We start from the raw sequence: 16285 nt of genomic DNA on the forward strand, positions 1-16285 counted from the left end.
TAGGTGACTTTGGTCGCAAAATTAATATACTTGTCGTTGTCAAAAAATTATGTTTGATATATCATTTTGAAGCTAAAAGATTTCTCTGTCTAGTCATGTTGTCATAAAATATATTGTATTTTATGCCAAAAAATACATCCAATGGTGGAATGCCACTTTAAATTAGTTAGAAAGGTCAGCCATCATTACTAAGAGCTGTGTTAAATCTGTTAACATGAATGTGTAATTAAGTATTTGTTTATAGACAGATATGCATTTATATTTGTGTCTGTGTGTGTGTGTGTGTGTGTGTGTGTGTGTGTAGGGTTGGAGAGAGATAAATTTGACAACAAGACAGTGACATTTGAAGAGCACATTAAAGAGGAACACAACCTATGGCACTACCTGTACTTCATCGTGCTGGTGCGAGTGAAAGACTCAACGGAGTACACCGGCCCGGAGAGCTACGTTGCTCAGATGATCAAGGTGAGAGGAGTCTTTATCACAACTGTAGCGTAATCACAGTGGAGTACTGATGATAAAATCACTGATCATTAGTGAGAGAGCCAGAACGTAACACAGACATGAGGGAGCCCTGGGACATAAAGCAGCAGCCACTCCACCACTTATCTGACAGGGTCACGGAGGAAGCTGGAGCCAATCCCAACTGACTTCAGGTGAGATGTGGGGTTCACCCTGGTCAGGTCACCAGTCTATCGCGGGGTTAACACAGAGACGATTTAGAGGAGCCAGTTGACCGAATCCACGTCTTTGGGCTGTGGGAGGAAACCGGAGCACCCAGAGGGAACCCACACAGGCACAAGGAGAACATCCAAACTCCACACAAAAAAAGACCCTCAGTTAGTCATGATGTTCGAACCTGGAACCTTCTTGCGATGAGGTGAAAATGATAATCACTGCACCACTGTGCCCCCTGCTGCAAATATATTTTTTTAAATTAGGAGCTTGACTTCAGCATGATGAACTGAACTGAAAAACACAGAGCCACTGAAACGAGAAAAGAAGTGCAAGTTTGTTTTGTTCTGTTTTCTGTTTTGCTTTTCTGTCTGTTTCTCCCTCGTTACATTCCAGGCATTTAGCAGACGCTGTTATCCAGAGTGACGTACAGCATACCCAGCGAGGGGGGCAGTAGGGGGTTAGGTGCCTTGCTCAAGGGCACTTCATCCATTCCTGCTGGTCCAGGGAATCAAACTAGTGACTTTTTTATCCCGAAGCTGCTTCTCTAAGCATTAAGCCATGGCTTCTGACTCTCATTCTGTCTCTCTCTCTCTGTCCCTGAGACAGGAACACAATCTGGAGTGGTTCCCGCGTATGAGAGCGATGTCTCTGGTGAGCAGTGACTCAGAGGGAGAACAGAATGAACTTCGCTCCCTACAGGACAAGCTTGAGTCCACCATGAGACTCGTTACCAACCTGACCAATCAGCTCACAGAGCTCAAAGAGCAGGTGTGTGTTACACACTAATTGTATGTGCATATACACACACTCCCTATCCACTTTATTAGGAACACCTGCACATTCATGCAGTTATCTAATCAGGCAATCATGTGGCAGTAGCACAACGCTACATCATGCAGATACAGATCAAGAGCTTCAGTTAACGTTCATGTCAAAAAGTCTGATCTCTGTGACTTTAACCATGGCGTGGGTGTTTGAGCCAGATGGGCTGGTTTGAGTATTTCAGAAGCTGCTGATCTCCTGGGGTTTTCACACACAACAGTCTCTAGAGTTTACACAGGATGGTGCAGAAAACAAAAAACGCAGAGTGAGCGACAGTTGTATGGATGAAAAAGCCTTGGATTGGTTCAAGCTGCCAGGAAGGACATAGTAACTCAAAGAATCATGGTTTTAAAACCGCGTTGAGTAGAAAAGCCGGGTGTTGAGTAATCTGACTGCCTCAGGGAAGAAACCGTTTCAGAATAGGATGTTGCTGCTGCTGCTTCTGCTGCATGGACTCCACGAAGAGTCCACAAGATGGGTGAGACCAGGGCCGGTTCCGCCCTAATCTGGACCCGGGTGCAACATCGCACCCCCCCCCCCAAAAAAAAAAAAAAAACCTCACACACCAGTCTAAATCAGGACAACCATCACATAACTATAACTATAAACATTTTATATAAACTATTTTAACTAAATGGGCTATAATAAATAAGCCTGCAGGCAGCCGCGGCGGGCTGCCTCAGAAAAGTAACCATTTGTCCTACCTTAAAACTCGTTTTGCATTTTCTGCCTCCTTTTTTGTATTTTCGACCCTGCGTTTATTTTCTTTCCTTTTCTGAAAACCCAATTTGTGTCCACACATTTTGTTCTGCTACCAATGAACTAACTCATCAGGTCTAGTCTCTCGAGCCCGCGATGATTCCCGTGGGAAGGGCAACAACTGATATATTTTTACAAACAACCAATAAACAGCCAATAGGGAGGTTGCAACGTTCAGGCTCTCCTTTGCTCACAGACACTCAGTAATGCACTTATTCAGGAACAGAGAGAACTCTTTATTTTTTACTTTATCTTATTTTTTGGGGCCCCTCTCCACACCAGTCCCAGGTGCAAATGCTACCGTTGCTACCCCTCCAGAACCGGCCCTGGGTGAGACGGTTCATCCACAATACTGGTGGCTTTGCAGATGCAGCAATTGTTGTATGAGGTGTGGATGGTGGATAGAGACCCCGATTACCTTTGCAGCTGTTCTCACAATCTGTTGTCAGTTCAGAGGCTGTGCAGTTCCCATACCACACAGTTGAGACAGCTGGTCAGGATGCTCTCTATTGTCCAGAAACATCTAACCTTGCAGTGGATGAACTACAGCAACAGAAGACTACATCAAGTTCCACTCCTGTCAGCCAAGAACAGGACTCTGAGGCCGTCATGGGCACAGACTCGCCCATACTGGACAGGTGAAGACTGGAAGAGAATTCCAGTACAGTGTGAGTCTGTCTCCATGATATCCTCAGAGTCCTGTTCTTGGCTGACAGCAGTGGAACCTGATGTGGTCTTCTGCTGTTGTAACTCATCCACCTCAAGGTTTTATGTTTTGTGCAGATGCTTTTCTGCTCACCACACTTATGAAGTGATTTATTTGAATTATTATATCCTTCCTGGCAGCTCAGACCAGTCTGATCTTTCTCCTCTGGTCTCTCATCAGCAAGGTGTTTCAGTCTGTAGACTGTCCACTCACTGGATGTATTTTGTTTGTTTGTTCTTCATGCCATTCTGTGTAAACTCTAGAGACTGTTGTGTGTGAAAACCCCAGGAGATCAGCAACTTCTGAAATACTCAAACCAGTCCGTCTGGATCAAACCAACACCCAGACCACAGTGGAAGTCACAGAGATCAGATTTTGTCTTCATTCTGTTTGAAGTGAACATTAACTGAAGCTCTGTGTCTCTATGATTTTATACACTGTGCTGCTGCCACATGATTGGCTGATTGGATAACTGCACGAATGAGCAGGTGTATAGGTGTTCCTAATAAAGTGGATGGTGAATGAGTCTGAAACGCTGTGTGTGTTGTGTGTAGATGACTGAACAACGGAAGCACAAGCAGCGGATTGGTCTACTGGGAAACCCCGCCCATCTCAATATTAACCCACAGCAGCCTGCCTGAGGGGTGGAGACAGGAAGTAGTGTGTGTGTGCGTGCGCACACGCATCATTAATCTGGATGCAGCCTTAAAGGATGACATTTTTAATAGGGTTAGGAATATAACATTTTTTTAAAACAATAATTCTGCACCTCCTCATGAGGAAAAACGTAGAGATTAACTGTAGGTGAAACACTCACTCACAGGGCAGGATTTAACACATTTCTACTTTCTAAACACATCGGTACTTTTAACGTTTTCAAAGAACCTCATTTACAAACCGTCCACTTTAGAGAGATTAGTGAAAGGACTATAATAAATACACTGCACCCTTCACACCCCTGTATGCACACAGAAATGTGGACCAGTAAAGAGTCACAGAACACACTGGTGTGTGTGTGTGTGTGTGTGTAAGCATGTTCATGTACGCAAAAACTTTGTGTTTAATGAATCGAAAACACAGAACCTTTGAGAATATAATCCTTTCCATCTTTAGGATTCTTTTAATGCACATCTTTATAAATAAAGCCCCAAATTCTATGGATGAAAAGTTTTCTAATTAAATCAGATTTCAGTAGACTTTGGTATACTGGATGTTAGAACATGTGTGATATGTTTCACGTGGACACTGTAATTAATCCTGACTGAGTTTTTGCACTGTTTTTGTCACTTGGTGTTATGTGGGCATGCTTTTTTTTTCAGTTTGACTGAGATTATTTATCTGTGCGCCTTTATACACATATTCATGCGGCCTGTGTGCATGATGCGGTTCTGTAAAACACCAGAACTATTCTCCTGTTTTTATTTGTACCAGTTTTGCCCTTTGGATCAGTAAAAGGCTGTGAAAGCAGAGCTCATTAAATCACATTATTTAAACTCCTTACACAAACTTTCAATGAACTGACTCATGAGTGTTAAACATTTTCTTATTGAAAATTTATTTTCATATTTGACTAAATGTTAAACAGAAAACTTGAACATAAAATACGAGTGTTTATTCTCCACAGATGATGTTCTTTAGTCCTGCTTTAAGACTCATGTATTCATGGAGCAGCACTGAAGACCTGTGCGTATGGAAAAGAAATAATTACAGTAAATTATCTAGAAAGTGAAACCCAGTAAAGATACAGAGTAGTGAGGATGATGACGATCTGAGTCTTCACTGTGTAAAAGTAAAACCAATAGCTGAGGAATAACTCTGTACACTGCATCGACTGTTTCTCTCAAATATGAACAAAAAGAGCTTTATTTATTTCCTCCTCACAGCTTCTGTGTCTCTGTGGAATGTTTAAACACACACACACACACACACACCTCTCTTTCAAGAAAATGATTGATTGTTTTCAACTCGGCCCCAGCTGAAGGCTCAGAAATGTGCAAAAACATCACATCCAAAGAAAATTCAAATAAAATAAAAGTTTCACTTTGTTCCAGGAGATTCCTGCATGCTCTCTCTCTCTCTCTCTCTCTCTCTCTCTCTCTCTCTCTCTCTCTCCCCGCACACGTGTGCAAACTTCACTCTGTACATTTGTTTTACTGTCAGCAATAAAACAGAAACTCAGGATGATGTTCATCATTCACCTAAAAGCTCTTTATGTCTAAATTCAACTCAAATTTGATTCGATTATTAAATTTTGTTTGTGCACATTTTTTATAAAAAAAAAAGAACTCATCACTCTAATCTAATCTAGAGATGTTCACTTTTACAATCAGACTGAAAATCAGAGTTAAAATTCACCAACTATGCTTAGTTTATTAGTTAAACTAATAAAAGGAACTCAAAGTTGTGTGTTTGGCACAGGATATTATTTATATATTTTTCCTGTCAAAAACAAAAAAAAGTGCTATTTTAACTTTTTTTTTTCTAAAAGTGTAAACAAGAAAAATGAGGAATGTGTTTCAGTTGCTCACCCTCGTGTACATGCAGCATGTGTAAATCTGAGTACGCACGTGCGGGCACACACACCCACTCACTCTCTCTCCAGGACTGGCTTCCAGTCAGCACTCCGTTTGATTATTATGACAAAAGTAAAACTCATTCACAGTGTTCAGGGAGAATAATGAAGGATTATTAAGGAGTAAACAGGAATGTGAAACAGTGTAGAGTGAATGAATGCGCATGTTTAGTGGTGTGCAGGGACGGTGAGCAGCGCCTCCTCAGCCAAACGAGACACATCCACATTCTGTTGAAGACAAAAAGAGGAGAGCAGCAGTGTGAAAACAGATGGTGTATTCACTTCCGTTTACTCACTCTCTCTCTCTCACTCACACTCATGACATTGTCTCATCTCATTATCTGTAGCCGCTTTATCCTGTCCTACAGGGTCGCAGGCGAGTTGGAGCCTATCCCAGCTGACTACGGGTGAAAGGCGGGGTACACCCTGGACAAGTCGCCAGGTCATCACAGGGCTGACACATAGACACAGACAACCATTCACACTCACATTCACACCTACGCTCAATTTAGAGTCACCAGTTAACCTAACTTGCATGTCTTTGGACTGTGGGGGAAACCGGAGCACCCGGAGGAAACCCACGCGGACACGGGGAGAACATGCAAACTCCACACAGAAAGGCCCTCGCTGGCCACGGGGCTCAAACCCGGACCTTCTTGCTGTGAGGCGACAGCGCTAACCACTACACCACCGTGCCGCCCCCCCCAGACATTGTTTTAATATAAAATCGAGACTAAATATTTCCTGTTCACTGTGCAGAGCCGACAGGAGAAACTCACTGGGACTCAGTTTTACTGATATTTTATAGATTTAGTTTTTGTCTTGTGAACTGAACTCCATGAGATTGTGATTACTGAGTCCTGAATACTGCACAATTACTGTATACCGTGCACTGATTACTGGATCCTGATTACAGCATGTTATATACTGCATACTGATTACTGCACAATGACTCTGCAGGACAACAGGGCAGTGTTGTGTGTGTAAAACTCCTGCAGTGCAGCACTGTGACATGCAGGTGTGCAGTGGTGTTACTCGAGTCAGTGTTTAGGGTTTGATTAGTCCAGGTGTCTCTTCTGAATTCAGAGTCCTGCGACCTCAATGCCTGCAAGGGGGTGATTCCTGGAATTACTGGTGGAAGGGTGAACATAGGCTGAAAGCCAGGTGGTCCAAAAGCTCTGGTGATTCCTGTGGCCAACACAGATAAATACCCCCATCCCCCCGGGAACCATCATCGGAGGTGCAGGCCCCTGACGGCCCTGGTCGTCTTGCTCCCTTGCTTGTTACCTGGATCCCCAGCAGGAAGTGAAGTGGTGCGGATGAAGACCGTGCACCCTCATCATCACAGTCAACAACAAATCTTTTGCACAGGCTATGCCCTTCTCCCCCTTCATCTGTCTATTTCTTCTTCCCTCTGAAAGCCCTGCGGCAATGGACAGCGCACCAACAGGGGCAGCCGCTGGATGGCGGTGGAAGCCCTCAGCTCAGAATCTGCATGTAGGTGGCACCGGTATTGTGACGGCCATTCCATGGCACACCCTGGGACAAGTGCCTGGTCCATGTCTTGCCAGCATGTCTGGGCAGCCTTATTCAAGGATAGCACTGCCCACCCCAATCCAGGGAAGGGACGATAATAGGAGTCCTAAAGAAAGCTTGTCCCATTTTAGCTTGTCCAGGATACCACTCCTGGAGAACCATCCCACTTCTGCGGTCAGAAACCTACTACTTCCAAAACAGTCTCAGCTTCAAAACAAAAACCCAAATCCCTCATTCTCACTTCCTGGAACATTTGAACTCTAATGGACACAACCAGCACCGACAGACCCCCTCAGAGAACAGCTCTTTTAGCCTCAGAGTTCCAGCACTACAGAGTGGACATCTGCACCCTCAGTGAAACTCATCTCGCTGATGAACAATCCATCACTGAAGCCACAGCCTTCTTTTGGAATGATTTATCTCAAGCAGAACAGCAGATCCATAGTGTTGGACTTGTAGTCCGGAATTAACTGCTCCCCAAGATTCCAGAATCTCCTATTGGGATTAGCTTGTGTCTGATGACCCTACGCATTCCACTGGCCAAGATTCATACATGACGATCATCAGTGCATATGTGCCCACCCTGGACTCCGAGGAGGAGAAGGATAATGGCCTCTATACTTTCCTTGATGAGACAGTTTGAAAGATCCCTGCGGCCGATAAGATCGCCCTCCTCGGAGACTTCAGCGCCAGAGTTGAGAAAAATTAATCTGTATGGGATGGAGTCATCAGTCGACACGGTACAGGGAATATGAACGCAAATGGTCTCCATCTACTATCCTTCTGCAAAGAACATGAACAGTGAGTCACCAACACAATATTTCAACTTCCAGACAAGTTGAAAACAACCTGGATGCACCCACGGTCCACAAACTGGCACCTCTTTGACTATACTATCGTTCGCCATCGTGACATCCGAGACATCATGGTCGCACGGGCCATGCGTGGGACTGAGTATTGACCCGATCACAGGCTTGTTCGGACTATCCTTTGAGTAGTCCTCCGACCATCTCCAAGAAAGCAACCACCCAAACCTCGACTCAATGTTGCGTTACTTGGGAACAGCGACACCAGACAAGTTCTATGCAATGACCTTCGCAAAAGGCTTGATGATCTTCCCCCAATCAGCCTCTATTACCGCTTGGATGGTAACTTCTTCAACCTTCGACGTCTCTCAGCGCACACAAAGACCTCTACTACGACAATCGTCGAACTCCAATTTGCTGATGACACTGCTGGCGTATCCCTCTGTCCTGTGGGCCTTCAAAAGGACTGTTACATCCCTTCATATGGCCTATACATGGATGGGACTAACCGTCAATGTCTCGAAGACTCTGACCCTGCACTGTTCCACAATGAGCCCCCAGCGGCCATTACAATCGACAATGCAGTACTGGAGAACACAAGCTCTTTCACGTACCTCGGTAGTATTCTCCCTGACGATGTCTCATTGAATGAAGAGATCACCTCTTGCATCAGGCACGCTTCTTCAGCATTTGGCCACCTCCATAAGCACGTCTTCACGAACCACAACCTCTGCATCCGCACGAAGGTCGTGGTCTATCATGCAGTCTGCAACTTAACCCTTCTCTACAGATGTGAAGCCTGGACATTGTACAGGAAGCAAATTAAATCCCTCGAAGCCTTCCATATGCGCTGCCTCCAACACATCCTCGGAGTGACTTGAGAGGACGGGATCCCCCACATGCAGATCCTCAGCAAGGCTAACTCCACAAACGTGGAGTCCATGATCTTCCATTGTGTCCTCCGATGACATGTCTGGTCCATCCGAATGGCTCCCAACCAAATGCCCCAGATGGTTCTCTGTGGAGAACTCACAGAAGGGACCCACTCCCGCGGAAGACCCAAGAAGCGTTAGGACTTCTTGAAGTGGTCCCTGCAGTCCTGCAACATCCCTCCTGCTGACCTTGAGATCCTCATCGAGGACCGTGTGAACTGAAAGTGGACTGTGTCCCAGGGAGTCTGCCACTTTGAGGAAGAATGATCAGGCTAAGGGAGGAGAAACGGGCCCAGCGACACATTTGGCAATTCCTTCACTCTGCTCCTACGCCTGGTCCCTTTGCCTGTCGTCATTGTCCCAGGATATGTCAGTCCAGGATCGGGCTTCTCGCTCATGAGCGGGCGCATAAGAGACGGCAAAAGATGGCGACAACCCCAACAGCAGCAAGACCTGCGAAGGCAAAGAAGACAATGAAGAGGAGGACCTCGTCATCGTTGAATATCAACAGAGAGCCATAACAGTCCAGGTGAGTGCTGGGAAGCAGCAGGGTGTTGAGTATCTCAGGGACGAAACTGTTGCAGGGCAGATGGGGACACAGACATTCCAGTACCACAATGCTGGTGGCTTTTCATATGCAGTGCTTGTTGTAAGAAGTGATGATCAGTAGATGGACCAAAATGATTTATCTTTTAAGCAGTTCTCATAGTTTGCTGTCTTGCAATCTGAAACTGTGTAGTTTCTGTATCACGCAGTGAGAGAGCTGATCAGGATGGAGAAGGTGGTAAGGATGGGGCTTTTTTCAACCTCAGCAGGAAGTGGAGGCACTGCTGGGCATTCTTGGTTAGAGTTCTGTTGGGGTACAGCCTTGTAAGCATCATGAATGTTAGTGAAGTCAACATGCTTGTAAAATTTTGGCAGCACTGATTTCAGGTTAAAATCCCCAGGTTGAAATCCATCAGGAAGCACTGTCTGTAGATGACGAGCGATAAAATGTAGAAAACTGTGGGTGGTAAAAAGAGCAACTAGACTTGTGTGAAGATTCTTGAAGATGTTTCACCTCTCATCCGAAAGGGTTCTTCAGTTCTGTCTGACTAATAGGGAGTATCAGGTATTTTATCCTCTCATGGATGAACAGTAATCCTAAGGTGTCGTTGAGTCATCCTGTTGGTGTGGGTCACTGGGGGATGGGTGTGAACGGCCTAGAGAGTTGTTGGGGTGATCAATGGATTGTTGATTCTCTCTGTACTCCTGTGAGTCACTGAAAACAGCTGGGTTTTGGTGTGCATTCAGTTGTCTGGGAAGTGTGCCAAGGACTGCATTGTAGGTGGCTGATAAATGATGTCTTAGACCCCCACCTCTGTTCAGTGATGGCCGTTCCAGGTTAACAAAAATGGCTTCTTTAACTCCTCGCTCATACCAACGATCCTCTCTGGCTAAAATGCGTATGTTGCAATCCTGAAATTAGTGTCCTTTGTTGTTAAGATGAAGATAGACAGCAGAGTCCTGGCCTGAGGAACTGGCTCTCCTGTGTTGAGCCATACGCCTGCGAAGCGGTTGTTTTGTTTCCCCAATATACGAGTCCGTGCATTCCTCACTGGACTGAATTGCATACACTACGTTGTCCTGTTTGTGTCTGGCTATTCTGTCCTTAGGGTGGACCAGTTTCTGCTTCAGAGTGTTACTGGGTCTGAAATGAACCGGAGTGTTGTATTTGTAGAAGATCCTCCTGAGTTTCTCAGATAGACCAGAAATGTACACTACTGTTCAAAAGTTTGGGGTCACTTTGAAATTTCCCTATTTTTGAAAGAAAAGCACTGTTATTTTCAATGAAGATCACTTTAAACTAATCAGAAATACACTCTATACATTGCTAATGTGGTAAATGACTATTCTAGCTAAATTCTACTAAATGTCTGGTTTTTGGTGCAATATCTCCATAGGTGTATAGAGGCCCATTTCCAGCAACTCTCACTCCAGTGTTCTAATGGTACGTGTTTGCTCATTGCCTCAGAAGGCTAATGGATGATTAGAAAACCCTTGTACAATCATGTTAGCACAGCTGAAAACAGTTTAGCTCTTTAGAGAAGCTATAAAACTGACCTTCCTTTTAGCAGATTGACTTTCTGGAGCGGGCGGCACAGTGGTGTAGTGGTTAGCGCTGTCGTCTCACAGCAAGAAGGTCCGGGTTCAAGCCCCGTGGCCGGCGAGGGCCTTTCTGTGTGGAGTTTGCATGTTCTCCCCGTGTCCGCGTGGGTTTCCTCCGGGTGCTCTGGTTTCCCCCACAGTCCAAAGACATGCAGGTTAGGTTAACTGGTGACTCTAAATTGAGCGTAGGTGTGAATGTGAGTGTGAATGGTTGTCTGTGTCTATGTGTCAGCCCTGTGATGACCTGGCAACTTGTCCAGGGTGAACCCCGCCTTTCGCCCGTAGTCAGCTGGGATAGGATCCAGCTTGCCTGCGACCCTGTAGAACAGGATAAAGCGGCTACAGATAATGAGATGAGATGAGTTGAGTTTCTGGAGCATCACATTTGTGGGGTCAATTAAATGCTCAAAATGGCCAGAAAAATGTCTTGACTATATTTTCTATTCATTTTACAATTTATGGTGGTAAATAAAAGTGTGACTTTTCATGGAAAACACAAAATTGTCTGGGTGACCCCAAACTTTTGAACGGTAGTGTAGGGAATGACAATGTTCTTGCGTTTGTTCCTGTTACCCTCCTTGTCCGTTATGTTCTTTTTTCAGCTCTTGAAAAAAGCCCAGTTGGGATACCCGCAGTTCTGAAGTGCTTTCTTGATGTGATTCTGCTCCTTCAAGAATCTTCAAGCAAGTCCACTTGCTCTTTTTACCACCCACAGTTTACTATGTCCTGGATGACTGGGAATCTTCACAGACAGATAAAATGTAGAGTTAATTTAGTGCTTCCCTTGGGTTTGTGTTAGATGGAACATAAGCCATGACAATGAATGATGGTAGTAAACTCCCTGGGAAGGTAGTACAGCTGGCACTTTACAGTTTAAAGTCCATCAGCACTGAACACTAGCTGTAGGCTGCTTAGCTGTGGTCTGAGGAAGTTCGATTCAATTCACTGGATTTTATTGATAGAGTACGTTTTACAACAGACGTTAACACAAAGCAGCTTTATGGAAATCCAGATCTAAAAATGTTAAATTCAAGTCTGGTTTATTGTTGAACAAACACCAGAGAGAAGAACAGAGGGTGGAGTCAAGCAGCTAAGATTAGCCTTTAGCTAATCACAGATACCCTCTCACTTGCCATGCTTCCACTTCCTTACACACCATTTCCGGTGCCCTCTACCCCAGCCAGCAGTGTCTGGCAGTACCACAGGGTCTCGAGATCTTGTCCACACAGTAGCTCGAGGTCACGTAGCTCTCCCTGCAGTCCAAGTTTTATTATCCCTGAGTTTTGTTTTCCAATGTTCAGCAGAAGTAGGAAATGATGATAAACATGGTCAGTTGATGCATGTCACAGGTGAAGGTTTCCTAATTACATGTACTCCAAGCTAACACCACACCATATTTATGGACTCAAAGTGGCCTTTGCATGCTCAACCCCCCCCCCCCCCCCCCCACACACACACACACACATCATAGTAATATTTTCCCCAGTTTTCTCCCTGATCATCTGCTAGCTTCCGACCACCTGTCAGCTCTTCCTCCTCATCTCCCCCTGTATGACAACTGGGGAGGGTGAAGTCTAACATGTGCTTCTTCTGAAATGCACAACACCAGCTGCTCCATCAGAGGGTGGCGTAACACTCTCAGGGGAAGGAACCCGCCCTCTTCCTTGTACATGAGCCCCCAGACACCCGTGATTGGTACGAGGATGGACAGTAAACTTCTCTCACCCAGAGAGCACTGAACACAGACTACTGATATTACTGCATGTGCTTTTGTTTCTGCAGCATACCTCAGGTTTTTCTCGGTGTGTGTTCACTGCATCCACCTTCAGACCCACCGACTCCACTTTACATCCTCCAAGAACAAAAATGGAGGAAAATTACACCAACACAGACAGTTATGTTTGAATCAGTTATGTTACATGCACATACGTTACTGACATCACAAACTGTTCAGATCTCAAAAGTTGTCCTGTGTTATATCTAGAATTAAAAAAAATAATAATTTAACCCCTGACCTAAACACACACACACACACACACACACACACACCAGTTTCTTCAGTTTAAGCCACAGTCACTGATTCAATACTGTTTTAACAGAGATTTTCTTCAACATTTATACACAGGTAAAGTACTGAATAAGGGAAAATTAAACACCACAAAACTGCAGTTATCTGCTACAACTTGTGTGTGTGTGTGTGTGTGTGTGTGTGTGTGTGTGTGTGTGTGTGTGTGTGTAATTTGCTCACCATAAGCCACAGGTGTGAGTTTTAGCACAGTGTGTAAAGGACATTTCAGATACGGCAACTCCTCTAAAAAAACAAACAAAAAAAAAACATGGAGATTTGTGGTATTTATTCTCTGTTTCTACGCAGCAGCAGAATCGTAGAGGTCACATTCACACAAACCCAACTGGAGAGAACAGCCATTAACACCATCACTTATTTCGAAAAATCACAGTGTAGGACGTGAAGGTCATTTTTAAAGATTTTTGATTCTCACCTGAGCTTTTGTCCAGGAAGTAGGCGAGGAGGCAGCGCATGATGGCCTGGTGACAGATCACCAGAACATTCTCCTGCCTCTCCAACTCCATAATCACAGGCTCCAAACGCTGTACCAGATCCTCATACGACTACAGACACACACACACACACACACACACATTTACTTCCTTGAGTCTTACAATAACTGTTATATTCATATTTCTAGCTTAAGTGTGGACACTACAATATATTACACACATGAAGTTTATTTTCAAGTGGTGAATGTAAATATTTTCAGCATGAGAAGATAAACTTCATATCTTCAAGCCAATGTGTGATTTTCTTTTTATTATGTCGACACAAACAAAAAGTCCCTCAATTTAACAAAACAATTCATCAAATTTCCTCACAAGTAACAGATAGAGATTTATGTTTTGGTTCTCCATGTCCTGGATGGAGCTCATATGGAAACTACGAGTGGTGTATTTCCCACTAAAACACTTGTGTCTGTGTAATATGATGATGATGATGATGATGATAGGGTCTCTGGACTCTATGAGTAGATATCGTGTTTGTGAGGGAGGTATTTAGGACCCTGCAGAGTGAACACTGTACCTCTCCTTTAGGGTAGCGATATCGGAACTTGTCCTGATCCCGCAATGCAAATTCCAGAGGATAATGTTCCTGTATCTCCTCATACATCATCTCCTCACACACGCCCTACACACACACACACACACACACACACACACACACACACACCAGGTGGTTAGGGCAGATTTATACTTTTGTCAGAACACTACATTTTTTTTGTGTGTGTGCGCGTCTATGTCCTTGTGTAGGGCCAAGTCGTCAAACTTTATCATAACAGTGTATCCACTAGGGGGCAGCGCCACATTAACTAACCCAGAAACGCGTACACAGCAACAACAAAGCAGCATGGTTCTGTTTCAGGGTCAAAATGATAAAATATATGATAACATGGGAATAAAAGAGCTGGAGAAATAAAAGAAACTGAGTGAATTCTCACTGAAAGTGTTACTGAAATGGATTTCACTCATCAGCATTCAGCAGAATCAAGTTTCTGATGTAGTGAAGCCCTTCATCTTAAAGAATTTTTAATCCACTATCACAGAATGACGATGAACTGATTTTATTTTAATTGTGGTGCACATTACCAATAGCATGTCTGTATTGCATTAGAAGAATGTATGAAAAAGTGCAGTGAAATCTGTAGTAAGAAACTAACAGTATGATTCTGTTTAAACTGAGATTTTTCATCAGCGTTTTTCATCCCTTTCTGTTGCTAGCAATTACTTGAGAGATTTTCACCAGACTAGTCAAGTTTATTTGTATAGCGCTTTTAACAATAAACATTGTCGCAAAGCAGCTTTACAGAATTTTAATGACTTAAAACATGAGCTAATTTTATCTCTGTGTCTCGCTACTTGTGTTGCTTGACCTTAGTGCAGCATTTGATGCCATTGATCATTCCATTCTTCTGGATAGACTAGAAAATGTTGTGGGAGTTAAGGGAATGGCCCTCTCCTGGCTCAGGTCTTATCTAACTGATCGTTATCAGTATGTTGATATAAATGGTGATATTTCTAGACGTACCGAGGTAAAGTTTGGTGTTCCACAAGGTTCTGTCTTGGGTCCACTGCTTTTTTCTCTATATATGTTACCTCTGGGCGATATTATTCGTAAACATTGTATTAGTTTCCACTGTTATGCTGATGACACACAGTTGTATGTCTCTGCAAAACCTGATGAGAGACACCAGCTTAATAAAATTGAGGATTGTGTTAAGGACATTAGACACTGGATGCTTATAAATTTCCTTCTGCTTAACTCTGACAAGACTGAAGTACTTGTACTCGGACCACATACAGCTAGAAGTAAGTTTTCTGATTACACAGTAACTCTGGATGGCATTTCTGTTTCTTCAGGTGCAGCAGTAAAAGACCTCGGAGTGATTATTGACCCCAGTCTTTCATTCGAAACTCACATTGATAACATTTCCCGGATAGCTTTCTTTCATCTCAGAAATATTGCAAAGATAAGAAATTTAATGTCATTGCATGATGCAGAAAAACTAGTTCATGCTTTCGTTACCTCCAGGTTGGATTATTGTAACGCCTTACTGTCTGGATGTTCCAATAAGTGCATAAACAAGCTCCAGTTAGTTCAAAATGCAGCAGCAAGAGTCCTTACTAGAACTAGAAAATATGACCACATCACGCCTGTCTTATCCACACTGCATTGGCTCCCAATCAAATTTTGTATTGATTATAAAATACTACTATTGACCTTTAAAGCACTAAATGGTCTCGCACCACAGTACCTGAGTGAACTTCTGCTCCTCTATGACCCGCCACGCCTACTTAGATCAAAAGGTGCAGGCTATCTGCTGGTACCTCGTATAGTGAAGGCTACATCAGGGGGCAGAGCCTTTTCTTACAAAGCCCCACTGTTATGGAACAGCCTTCCAAGTAATGTTCGGGAATCAGACACAGTCTCAGCATTTAAGTCTAGGCTGAAAACATATCTGTTTAGTCAAGCCTTTTGTTAATGGTGTTTATGAGGTAAAGGAGTAGATCTGGAGGGTCCTCAGACATAGAGTGTTTTGGTAAACTGGGATGTATGGATGCTGTCAGTCCCCACTCGCTTGCTCACTCGAGTTTGTTGACGGTGCAGTGGCTGGCTGCTTTATGTCCCGGGGCTCCCTCATGCCTGTGTTACCTTCTGGCTCTCTCCTTTTAGTTATGCTGTCATAGTTAGTTGCCGGAGTCCCTGCTTGTACTCGGTGCAATATGTATACTGTTCCTACTTATTCAGGTGACA

At 44.0% G+C, this 16285-nt stretch overlaps 2 protein-coding genes across 18 annotated transcripts in view; one reads left to right on the forward strand and one right to left on the reverse strand.

The window, feature by feature from the left end:
- The window catches only part of itpr1a (inositol 1,4,5-trisphosphate receptor, type 1a), a 209600-nt gene extending 204590 nt beyond the window's left edge, over nucleotides 1–5010 (forward strand). For 11 of the 12 annotated variants that reach the window (XM_060920238.1, XM_060920239.1, XM_060920241.1 and 8 more), the window contains 3 exons: nucleotides 305–465; nucleotides 1285–1446; nucleotides 3520–5010. In XM_060920238.1, coding sequence (XP_060776221.1) covers nucleotides 305–465; nucleotides 1285–1446; nucleotides 3520–3606 — 410 coding nt within the window. In that variant the 3' untranslated portion in view covers nucleotides 3607–5010. Of the gene's footprint in view, nucleotides 1–304; nucleotides 466–1280; nucleotides 1447–3519 lie in introns of those variants that run through there. The other variant, XM_060920246.1, reaches the window with a different exon arrangement.
- Nucleotides 4504–16285, reverse strand: part of pfkfb4b (6-phosphofructo-2-kinase/fructose-2,6-biphosphatase 4b) — a 40590-nt gene continuing 28808 nt past the window's right edge. For 2 of the 6 annotated variants that reach the window (XM_060920276.1, XM_060920275.1), the window contains exons 10-14: nucleotides 14057–14161; nucleotides 13461–13590; nucleotides 13208–13270; nucleotides 12747–12811; nucleotides 11274–11701 (exon numbers count right to left, since the gene is read on the reverse strand). In XM_060920276.1, the coding sequence (XP_060776259.1) occupies nucleotides 11639–11701; nucleotides 12747–12811; nucleotides 13208–13270; nucleotides 13461–13590; nucleotides 14057–14161 (426 nt within the window). In that variant the 3' untranslated portion in view covers nucleotides 11274–11638. Of the gene's footprint in view, nucleotides 5766–11268; nucleotides 11702–12746; nucleotides 12812–13207; nucleotides 13271–13460; nucleotides 13591–14056; nucleotides 14162–16285 lie in introns of those variants that run through there. The other 4 variants (XR_009654602.1, XM_060920274.1, XM_060920277.1 and 1 more) reach the window with 4 other exon arrangements.

This window comes from Neoarius graeffei, chromosome 4, assembly GCF_027579695.1.
Source record: "Neoarius graeffei isolate fNeoGra1 chromosome 4, fNeoGra1.pri, whole genome shotgun sequence".
Taxonomy (NCBI): domain Eukaryota; kingdom Metazoa; phylum Chordata; class Actinopteri; order Siluriformes; family Ariidae; genus Neoarius; species Neoarius graeffei.